The sequence below is a fragment of the Aedes aegypti genome, chromosome 3 (genome assembly GCF_002204515.2).
Source record: "Aedes aegypti strain LVP_AGWG chromosome 3, AaegL5.0 Primary Assembly, whole genome shotgun sequence".
Taxonomy (NCBI): Eukaryota; Metazoa; Arthropoda; class Insecta; order Diptera; family Culicidae; genus Aedes; species Aedes aegypti.
Genome location: NC_035109.1, coordinates 149,651,653 through 149,663,791, shown reverse-complemented (window position 1 = coordinate 149,663,791; position 12,139 = coordinate 149,651,653). Strand labels below are relative to the sequence as shown.

At 37.2% G+C, this 12,139-nt stretch overlaps 1 protein-coding gene and 1 long non-coding RNA gene across 2 annotated transcripts; both read right to left on the bottom strand.

Annotated features, from left to right (window-relative positions):
* Window positions 1–2,070: 2,070 nt before the first annotated feature.
* Window positions 2,071–3,160, bottom strand: LOC110679016. The gene is made up of 3 exons (XR_002502138.1): window positions 2,627–3,160; window positions 2,421–2,572; window positions 2,071–2,348 (listed from the first exon to the last, which is right to left on the bottom strand). It is a non-coding gene; the product is annotated as an uncharacterized LOC110679016 (long non-coding RNA).
* A 1,092-nt stretch (window positions 3,161–4,252) lies between these two features.
* LOC5567605 lies at window positions 4,253–11,547 on the bottom strand. The gene is made up of 5 exons (XM_021849158.1): window positions 11,235–11,547; window positions 5,162–5,496; window positions 4,956–5,102; window positions 4,747–4,896; window positions 4,253–4,687 (listed from the first exon to the last, which is right to left on the bottom strand). The coding sequence occupies exons 1-5, from the start codon at window positions 11,446–11,448 to the stop codon at window positions 4,274–4,276; spliced, it is 1,260 nt and encodes a 419-aa protein (XP_021704850.1). The 5' UTR covers window positions 11,449–11,547; the 3' UTR covers window positions 4,253–4,273.
* Window positions 11,548–12,139: the final 592 nt, after the last annotated feature.

Below are 12,139 nucleotides of genomic sequence, written 5' to 3'. Positions count from 1 at the left end.
TAATTTGATCGTGCTTCATACTCAAATGAGAGCGAATCCTGTAATGCCTGTATAATGCTATAATAAACTGAACCAGGAAGTAGATGTTTTTGTTTAAAATGGGATCGCCCGAGTCGGTTAAGTCATGTACATTTTCTGTTTTTTTTTATTCATTTAAATAACACTTGCTTACATTCAAGCGTCTTCAGCGATTTATTGTGATTTTATGAAACTAGTTTACTAGAAAATTTAGGAAGTGCGAGGAATTCACCTTCATATTCACATTAAATTTTGAATTTGTGTGACGATGTTCTTAACAATTCTGAATATTCTCTATATGACTATGAGTGATACTCCAGAGTTACATAAAACTAACAAAATTTAAATCTAATTCAAAATAAAATTCAAAATAAATTAATAAATAGTAACAATTCATGTAAATCAACATTTGTTTAAAAATATTAGACTTGCATCGTTGGCTTTAAGCAATACAATATTTTTAAATAATAATAATTCAAACAATGTTTCCTCAGATAAGAAAAAATATTACATTTAAATTTATTTACCTCAACAATTTATGATAAAATTAATTCATTTATGAATTCCTTATGTGGTTTAAACTTATAAATTGAACCCAATCAATTGTATGAAAACGGCACACAATTTGACTCAATGTTGTAAACTAGTGATGGTTGCGTCACTTCTGATGAATGCACAAGTAAAGAAAAATGACAATAACGATTGTTTATGATCTTAAGCAAAAGGTCGATTCAAAAATAGTTACTGCTAATGTTTGGAGTCTAACATTTCAATTGAAATTCTTTTTTTTCTCAAAATTATTTCAAATACGAGCAATAGTAAAAATGCGATCATTCTGTAATAATTTGAACTGTGTAGCTTTTTTTTCAAGTGATAACAAACTGATACGTGCTGATACACACTTATAATACATATTTAACTTTGTTTCATAAAATATAATTCAGAAAAAGCATGATGGAAAGTTTATTGTATTCATATTAACATTACGTCAATATTCATAAATAATAGTTCAGCTGAAATTTGGGTCGTGCTTGAAAATCAGTCTACTGCCTACAGGTCAATTCCAAAGTTGCTATTGAAATAGATCACTATAGTCTAGAGATTTGACGACATCTGTGGTAGCTATATTTTCAACTCAAAAAAAAAAAAAATGAATCCACAGATCATATCCTCCATAAGATCTACAGTAAAGAGACGCTATTTGTTGCTTGCACACCTGCTGCAAGCATTGCTCGATTCACATGGCAGATCTGCATTCAACAAATACCGAGGAATTAGGTATATTTACAAAATATGGACGCAACTTCAATTTTCAAACAAATATTTTGGTTTTCCCAGGAATCCACTTTTCTCGCAACGTGTGATATTTAGTAGAGATGGTCGGGTTTCACATTTTTCAAACCCGAACCCGACCCGAACCCGAATCATCACGCATGAGATTTTGATGCAAAATGATTCGCTCACGTTCACACCGTCAACAATGATTCAATCATACAACCCATCGAAAATCTGTCAAAACCTAATGTTGTTGTTTACATTAGAAAGGTTTGTTATATTTCTAGCAGAAAATCAAAAAATACGTGCTTTGCGTTCAAAACCTTATGGAATACAAGCCAATGAGCCAAACTCATGCATGATTTTTTGGCTGTTAAGTTGTGTGAGTTACATCTCAAGCGTGAAAAATCTCATGCATGAGGAATTAGAATTTGACATTTTCGCAACGCTAATTATAGCACTATATTAGCACTCATGGCGAATTAAAGTGCTTTTTGGTTACATGGGCATGCTAACCAGAAGGATAATGACTGCTTGAGACGCCATGCGGCATGGCCCATGCCACAAGAACTGGAGCCAAGCTACAAACGGCGTTTAGCTTACTGGCGAAAAGAGCCGCTTAGCATGCTACGCGTTGCTTCTCTCAGAGCCAGAAGGTGTTCTTAGAGAACTAGAGATATGTAGCTAAAAGCGCAATGTGGCTTTCTGAAAATCGAACACCATACGACGACGATGAAGACCACCGAGGATTGTCAAGTATCCAGCTACCAGCTTGGGGATACGGCGAAGTGCATTATAGCATTGATTCTGGATGACACACATACTTTTTTTTTTTTTTCTAAAAAACTCCTTTTCACTTCCCTTATTTATTCATTTTCAACAACATCCATCACTTACATCATCTTTTTTAAACTAAACCACTACATTTCTTGCGTCGTTCGTCCTGCTCTTGTAATGGCTCTATTCACCCGTTCGATATTCTTTTTTTCTAGCAATAAGTGCATGTCCATTCAGGTTCCATTGAGGGTGATTCCAGAATGCCGATAATAAGAGCCCTATAGTAGATAATATAGGAAAAGCAAGAGTATGTAGAACAAACCATTTGCAACAAAGTGAATCCTCAATACCTGAATGACGTGTTTCCCCCGGCTACCAAACATCCGTGTGCGGAATCTTCCAGAGTTGCGGAAATTGTTTAAGTAAAACTAACGTTAAACACCACAGTACGGAGTTTGGTTTTCACATCCATATTTCCGAAATGGGCACAAAACGATGGCATCTGGAATAAAAACGTTTTTTTTATGAAGAAACATAGAAATTTTATCTCACTTACTTTGCCAAGTCATACGCAATAATTTTCAATAACGTTAACAGCTCTATGGATACGTTGGAAACTCTTGGAGGGCAAAATACACAAACATGTCGACCAGCCCACCGACTCGCCAGCTGTCACTTTTTACCCCCTCTCGGTTTACCGGGCCCTGCTTAGATTGCTGTACCTGTACTTTCAATATACCTTGGAATCAACCGTAGCAGGTTGATGAGCTACATTGAGTGGACGTTGGTTGTTGAGGATGAAATTTTGATTATGTAAAGGCGCATTTCAGTAAATGCTGAAAGTCGAATGGTAATGTTCACGGTAGAAAGTCTTGACTGTCTGTGCCCAGTTCCAGCGTCTTCAATTTTTGTTTAGCTAAATATCGGCATTTTTCATCGAGATTGGCTGAGTACACAGATTTTTTTATTGAGATTAACTAGCCAAGGGTGTAAGGTAGAGCTAAGGACGAACGAATGGCCGCAGTCAATGCGAGAGAGAGCAAACGTCCTTCAATGTTTCATAACGTTTCGCGCACTCTTTGAAATTGATTGTATTATGTATTCTTGACTCTGCGGAAGACCAGTAATGTAAGGCTTAGTGGTTTGACGAAGATCTAGATATGTCTGTAATGGAGACAACATACGTAATCGGGTGCTAGATGAACTGAGTCAAACTGCAGATAGCATACGGATGGAAGTTTTGATACCATTTGATTGAAATGTATACTGAAGCGCCAAGGAGTGATAGTCGATGGTCGGCTAAACTACAGCAGCCATGTTAATTATGGCTGTGAAAAGTCGGCAAAGACAATGAGCGGATCAGTAAATGTTATAGTGCCCTCACACTGAACAGATTATCCGAACAGCGAGGAGACACCGCCATTTGTATTGTTGTACTGCCCAAGGTCAGCGAATCAGAAGTTATATTTTAAGCAGAATCTTGGCATCTCATTGATTCGATCGAAGAGAAAGACAAGCAGCGCAGTCGAAATGGCATTACCTACGCAGAGCTATGGCGTATAGCAAAGATAGTTAGGAACGCCGGAACACGAATCAATAGGAGTTGTGCAGGGCCTCATGGTGAAGTCCAAATTTGTAATTCTTTGTAGAAGAGATACGCTCCAGTCAGATCGAAGAGAGGCTACGATAAGACGTAGACCAGGGATGCGAAAAGTACTGTAGCAAATATTTATCACCTCTACATTCACATGTTTTTCTCGATCAGCAAAATCTACAGCAAACTATAACCGTTGAGAACAAAAAAAAAAAAAAAAACACTAGCGAAATAATAGCGATTGAATTTATTTAACATTTTTTTGCCTCATTCACCTCGGGCTAGCTGTCCGAAAATGATCATCAAGGAGGAAAAAAAAACATTCAAGCAGTGTGTGAATCGTTGGCAGCGTAGCCTGATGGCATTGGTGCTTCTGTGCTTTGTATTTTGGATGACTGGCAGAACCGATGAACGGCGGTAGAAAGTGCTAACAGTTCGCATGCCTGGCGTAGACACTTACAAGTCCCCTGTCCCGCGAAGTAATACTAAAAGGTACTCCTTGGGCCACATCAGTCTTGTCCAGAAAGCTGAACGAAGGTGACATGATGCATAGTTCTTTGATAGTTCGAATATACATAATACAAACAGTGCTTTATAAATTAGGCATTTTTACTCAAAATCCAGTAACCCTCGAGAATCAAAAAGCTTTAACAGCGGCTTCAAATGTTTGTAATACAGTGGGTTATTATAGACATCCCGTCGGAACTTTTGGTTTTCTTCGCTTTCGCCGAAAAACCCGTCCATGTTGGCGTTCTCACTTTTGTCCGCCAGTACAACTGGAAGGATTCCGTACAAGCATTGCATTCCAAAGTAGCCACGTTTCAACATATCTATGTGAATGTCCCTCAGACTGGGAATGGTACCCGGATATGCTAGTTTCTTCAATGCTTCAGCCAGTTGAGAGTGATAATACTGAATCATTTCATCGAATCGCGTAGATTTCAACTCCAGCGAAGGCGAACTTATAATGTAGTAGAACAAATCTGACACCGGCGAGCCATAGAATGGGCCTTGATAATCGATCTGAAAAAAGCAAAACTCATGAGTCTCAGATGACCTGTAGATTGAGAATACGACTTTACCAGTAGAGCATCTTTAGGAGTGCCAGACTTGTGATAGCTGTACATGTGGTTGTTCGTCCACATGTCTGCATGACAAAGCGCTACGAAATCTGAATCGTCAAATGAGAGAGCTGCAGTTGTCTTCTCAAAATCATTTTCCATACTCTTTTCCTAAAATGTGTAAAATTATAATCAAATATCTACATAACCAAATCGAATTATAAACTCACCATTTTCGATTTATACCGTTCATCTTCCGGCGTGGAAGATAGAATACCGAAAAACACCGGTTTGATTACTTTGTAATATTGTTCCATAAAACTTTTCCCTGCTGGATCAATCAGCATGCAGTCATACAACGGTGTGGCTGGTCCATTCTAAAATACAAAAGAATTAAGATCTCGAACGAGTTCAATAGTCAAACAACAATTCAAACCTTCCGATAAAGCACGGCACCAGCAGCATGAAATTTGGCGAGTTTTGACAGCAATACTTGCGCGTGCTCCATCCCTACACCTTTCTGCCGATTGGCCACACTATATCCTTCAATACCTAGATCATCCAGCACAATGATGTCCGTGTCGCCTTCAACTGTTTTCCAACACCGCGGGCCAAACCGGATGGTTTCACCGGTCTCTGCCCAGAGCTGCTCCATTGCCGGGAGTGTTTCCTCGTAGACGTGCTTCTCCCGAGCGAATACGCTGAAACTCTTCATCTCCGGCATGGTGATGATGGCTTTGATGATGACCGCGAGGGTGTTGGTGCTGCCATCTAGGAGATAAAACAAATATTGTGATTATTCACGCATTTAATTAATCGATTTATTTGATTGAACGTAAGAATACTTGTAAGAATACAAGGTAGGTAAGAATATTACAGCGTCAACCATTCCGATCGTCAATAACCGATTTGTAGCTACCAACCCTCATTTAACGCTGTGCCCTACACTTTCCAATAGCTGTAGCACCTGATCAGAACATGTTCAATAGGGTAACGACTGCGGCAAAAAGTACAGACAACAACCTTTCGAACATTCAGTTTCTCTCGCTGGCCGCCGAGCGGGGACACTGATGTGTGTATTCCACTCACTGATCGCGCTACGCTGGAATCTAAAATTTCTCAAACTTCCTACACAAGCGCATGGAAGAATGGTAGTAGAGAACTGTCAAATCGCATGGAAAACAATTAATCATTAATGAAAAACGTTAATTACTAGCAGTTAGGAAATTGGATCGAAAAAGTAGTGATTAGACATCAAGCATTATGTGAATACATAACTTTTTATGTTTAGTTAATCTTCCATTGTGCTTTCTTTGCTTCAGGATTTCGTTTTTACTACCACTGGAAAAGAGCCATCTATTGTCATTTAAGTTTTGAATATCACCCTATTCAGTGCTGCAAGCCTTCTTGTCATTGGCGTAGGAACAGGGGGGGCAGGGGGGCAATGCACCCCCACCCCCCCCAGAATCATCCAGGCCCCCTTAAGAATTTTGGATAATAATATTTATAAAAATAAAAACCAATTATAATAATTTGAATTATTTTGAAATAAAGAAACATTACCTGAATCAATTGACAAACAAACGATCTTCAGTAGTTACGTTCTTTTATTTTGTTCAGCAAGAGTAGGAAAACATCGGTTTTCGTACACAGCATCAGTGTGGCGGTTCTGACATCGGTGAATCGTGCGACAATCAAAAGATTAATCCTCCGACTATCACTCGACATCTCCGTTGCAAAATACTGAGATACTGAAAAGCAAGAGTATCCTGGAATTTCGATTCCTTATATTCGAATTATATGAATAGTGCAAACAATACTATTTCAAATGTTTTAGCATAGAGCATTTTAACTGCATTATGATTTTCAATTTTCTTGAAGGGTGATCGAGGGTTTTTATTCCAACAATATGTTTTTTCTTTGCTTTCGCTTCATTTTTTTAATAATTTCGCAATGAACTTTTGCTTAAATTCTAAACTACGTTCTACCAAGAAAAATAATTACAGTCTGAATAATTCTCGTTTAGTAAAATTTGTTAAGGTAAATCGAAGAGTGGCTTTAAACCTTTTGCTACAAATCTCTTAGAAATTAGTCAAATAATATAATGAGATTTGTTCATGTTAATGTCGATCCCAAAATGAAATGGCTTCAGAAGTGCTTTGGTTAGGAAGTTTCTTGACTTGCTGTTAGTTCAAACAACTGAGCAATTTTTTTAGCGAAGCATTTCTTTTCTAAGCCCTAATTAATGTGTCTTAATGGGTTAAGCACAAGTTCTGCCGAAATTATTCATAATATTATTAACTCGTGAGATATTCCTAATTTTGTATCGCAGTGTCAAAAATTCGATTATACTATGGTAAAACCACAGAGAAACAGACGTAACACTTAGAACAAATCGCTATAAAAATCATAGTCGCGAAAACATGTACGCCCAATGCTAAAACCACTGTAGTTGGCCGATTGACCAACAGGTGGCTATAGTGAGCAAACGTCAAACACGAACAAAAACGACGCGAGTGCTGCGGTTGGTCGACCACCTACCATATATTCGAATCGATCGTTAAAAAGTTGGTCGATGGACGGCGATGAGAGTGTGACGTCTGTTTATCTTTGGTAAAACATTCACTGACAGAATATTTTTTATCTTCCAATGACGAATTCATAGCCCGAATTCTGAAAGTTTTCGTAAAATATGCGAGGAACACTGAAGCTCAATAATGATCGAGATTTTGACACCGTGTGTAAAATACTCGTTAAAACTGTGTTTTGTCATCCAACATCATATGATTAAGGTGAATTAAAACCAACTCTAAATTTTCAAGACCACAAATCTATAGATCAAATTCGGTGATCGATTCTTTTGTTCTTCAATTTAATACTTTTGAAAATTTTAGATAGGGCTTGAATTACTATATACTTTGATGGTATTTTAAGGTAAAAAGCTGAGGTATTTCAACACTGTTCCTTCATAAATACATGACATGATCGAGTTTTTTCGCTAATAACTTCACCAAATTAAAGAGATTTGAAAATTAATCAGTTATTTGACATAATGCAAAGAAAGCAACTATGAGCAAAATCGATCAATGAAGATAATTCCTCATGAAGAATCAGTGCCAATTCAAATGCATTGATGCAACTATTCAAAACTGTCGCGGAGTATCTGCCAAGGTGCATTTTTGGTGAGATGTGTTTAGTCGAGAATGACCAATTATCTTCTGCTTTTCTTTTGATTAAAAATCATTTTATCTAGTTTTAGTACCTTGACACTAAAGACTATCTCTAACCTTTTTGAACTGCATCACTTTTCGAGGAAATTGGTCATTCGGGAAAATGGCTTTCGGGGAAATGGGTCATTCGGAGAACTGGCATTCGGGGAAACATACACAAAGTGTGCTGATACTTTTTCAGCTGTGTTAGTGCAAAACCAACTGATTTTCTTTGATTCTAAATCGTGAGAGGAATTAGCAACAATCATCAACGGCGCGTATAAATTTCAATGACGGCCTTCTTCGCCTTAAAGCATTTATAATTACCGTGGAGGTACCATATTTGCCGCGGTTAAGAAAATTCTCAATTCAAACACTGGTCAAATCGTATAAATCTGTCCGATTTTGTTGAAATTTCAACCTATGCTAGCTCAATTAGGGAAAATCAGTAAAAAATATTAAACGTTTTTTTTTTCTTCATGTTTGATTGACTTTTTGAGGAACACATTAGGTTCCTTAATTGACGCATCAATTCTTCAATGTGCCTAATTTGACGCACTATGTTCCTTATTTGACGCACTCACAAATAATTGCTTAAGTTTAAAATATACAAGAGTTTCAGAATTAAATTGTTCAATTAATTGAAAAAAGCGCTTTAGAGTGAACATAAATGTTAGAACCTTTGGCAAATGTTTCGAATGGCGTCCGGTAGTACTTTTGCTATGCGTTTTGTTAGTGTAGAAAATAACACCGGCGATTCAATCCATAGTTAAGCATTCAATCCATAGTTAAGCATTATTGTTTAGTTTAATGTATCTTCGTCATGATATCAAACAATGGAAAGGTTTGAAACTACGTTGCGCTGGAACGGGGAAGGTAGTTTATAAAATAATGACAAATTGGTCAAAAACTAGAACGAAACCAACCGGTTCCAAAAATGGCCGTTTGAGAATCTTCGTTACTTATAACACGTGAACTACGCCTACTTGTCCCATGTTCTATGTCACCCTTATGGACCGCGGGACAAATATGCGTAGAACCAACGGCAGTATAGGCCTCGAAATAGATCGAGAACCATATATATGGTCATACATTAAGTACGTCATGTTATTAGGCGGAAGGAGGTGTTGTGCAAGATGTGACGAATCATACAAGTTTTTTGAAGGCTCCATATAAAAAGTATGACGTAGGGGGGATGGACGGAGTTTTTGTAGAAAATTGTATGTTTTTGGAACACGTAACATGGACACCCCCTATTGTATAAATTATACGAAACAAACCATTGAACCTATTACCTCACCTCCTGACGCATTTATTGAAGCTTCCTTGAAACATTAGGGGACGTCCATAAACCGCGATAAATTGTACAATTTTCAATCCCTCTCAACCATGGGCACATTTATTTTATGGAAGGTGCGATTATTTTGTATGAATCGTTGCGTTTCCCTGAACCTCCACCTTTTCCTAAAAACGTGACGTAATCTATGGATGACCCTTTATATGTGATTACATAAAGCATTGGGTTGTTCTGCGGACGGATTTTTTTAATGCAAGCATCATAAATATTTCTTTTCCTATTTTCGATTCAACAAAACATGCTGAACAAAATAGTAAATAATTAGGAACATTGTGTGACTAACTTGACGCACAAGATTTTCATACAAAAATATGTCTTGAACCTTAAAAACAGAAAAATTTCGACGTCAAATTATGAATAAAAGAATATTACTGACTGTTGTTGATGATATTGCTGTAAAACAGTACAATATTTTCATGCAAATTGATTAACAATATTTAGCACATTCACTAAGGAATGAAAAAATTGACGCACTTGTCGGATGCATTTTCAAATATTTTTTTATTTTTTGCCTATTATTAATCAAAAAATAACTTTTTTTAATTGAAATCTTTCAATAACATGTAAATGAAGATTTAGGAATAAATTTTTGAATGCTATTCTGAACTAGATTCAATTTATAATTAAATTAATTAGAAAATGCGTCAAGTTTGGACCCGCGTCAAATTTGGTACGTTCACGATAGTAGACGGTAATTGAAAGTATTTTTATCTTCTGAATTCTCAAAACAAATGATTTGACGATGTTGATTCTTTGGGGGTAAAAATAGCCACTCGATATTGTGGTAATATGAACTCCAGGGCTGAGCGAAAACTACCGGATTTTATTTTAGATGCCGAGAGTTTACCAGAGAAAAAAACAAAGACACACATCCAAATGGCCACGGCTAAACGTTCCATCGATTGCGGAATGTCTGTGAGATCTGCATTGATCATGTATCAGATTCCGAGAATTTAAGTGGTGTTAATTTTACCCTTACTGCATGTTCATTTTACCACCAATATATATTTCCCTCATAACATGTTCATATTACTCTCATAACAGGTTCATATTACCCCCGTCACATGTTCATTTGACCCACATCGACTCAGTGGAAAGAAATTTTCAATATTATAATAATGTTGTTGAAATGCTATTTCCATCACAATATTTCAACTTGTTAAATTACATGAACATTCTTCTTCAATTCTTAGCAATTTAGAAAGAATCTGTCAGCTTCATAAGCAAGAGAACATGAACATTGCTTACAGTGCTCTATTCCCTATGGGATTTGCTACTGGAAAACATAATTTTGTAAAGAAAAATGGTCAGAGGTCGCTTATTGACCTCTATAAAAATTCTGAGCACAGACCTCGATAGGCATTTTTACGATGAGGAAGACCGCAAAACAATCCGATGCTAATGGAAAAAGTTATAAGGCATCGAATATTCGAAAATTTTGCTCAGTTTTGTTATAATTGTTATTCTTTCACGAGTTAATCAATGTTACCTTTCCAATAGGTTTTTATCATGATTTTTATTGAGTAACTTTTTTTACAAGTATCGAATTAATTGCTTTGCAGGCTTGAGCAATGTTTTTCATCGTAAAAGTAACTTTTGAGGTCTGTGTTCAGAATTTGTATAGCCTTCCACACTATATCTTATATATTAATATTATTATTTATCTTTATTAGGGAGATTTTCAGATCTTATATATTATTTATATTTGTACTTTGATTAGGGTGTACCAAAAGCAACGAATAAAGTGTTATCATTTTGCAAAATTGAATTAAACGGATTCAGCCGAAACAATTGGGAACCACTGAGATTGAAATTATGCAAATGCCTCGTGTAGCCAATCTGAGCCAACTGATATTTGCTCATTTCCGACAGTTTCAAACTTAAACCTCAATCAACAACAATAGTTTCCCGTGACTTCACTCGCTCTAGCAGATAACACTTACCATCACAAATGGCATCCACATTGGCGCGATACAGCGATGAAGTGTAATTCTCCCCTGCGCCGCCCGTCGGAATGATACTGTTGATTAAAACCTTGAACTTGCCCGGAGCTAGACGATGCTGGCTGACAAAAATGTCCTCGAAAAACGCTTCGTTCAACCATGCGGGCAATTTCGGTGGCTGCTCGTCGACTGTTCCGTTTTCTGTGGATGCCATTTTTTCGGATGCTGGAGCTCTGCGACACTTGCTTAACCGCCTGAACACCCGGCCGCGTCAACTGCGTATGATCAACTGTTGACCGTGCTAGACAATGCGAAAGCATTTGCCGGCTTGAATCCCATCCAAAGTTTTTATCTAGCGTCTCATTCATGGCCCAGCCGACTACCGGCTGGTGGATCACAGACTTTAGTAGTGTGGTTTGCAAATAGATTGATTGTGGCACGTTTCAGTAAGGGCTCATTCAAATTAGACGTTCATCGTTTTTCTCCCCCATCTCTCACGCTTTTTCGAATAACTAATACATGTACTGGAACGTTCGTAGATATCTCCCTTTCAAATGATGGACGTCATTTTTTAATATTCCCTGATGGGATGATGTGGAATCGTGTGTTGATGAGCAGGGTCAAAGCGAAAAGTTTGAATGATGACGTAATGAAGAACACAATTCATGACTAGCTTCATTCCATATTAGGATGTAATTGAGTTTATTTGGTGATTTTTCAATGCGCATCGTGCTCTCGTGTTGTGCGCACACCAATTCTTTATGCTCTCGGAAATTTCTTCGAATGGTGAAATAGTTAATGTTGATAATTGCATTGAAGTGAGCAATCAGTTCGATGCTTTAGACGAATTTTCCTAACATCCAATCGAAGCAGATCCTAGCCCAGTCTCTACGATTCAAGTAAGG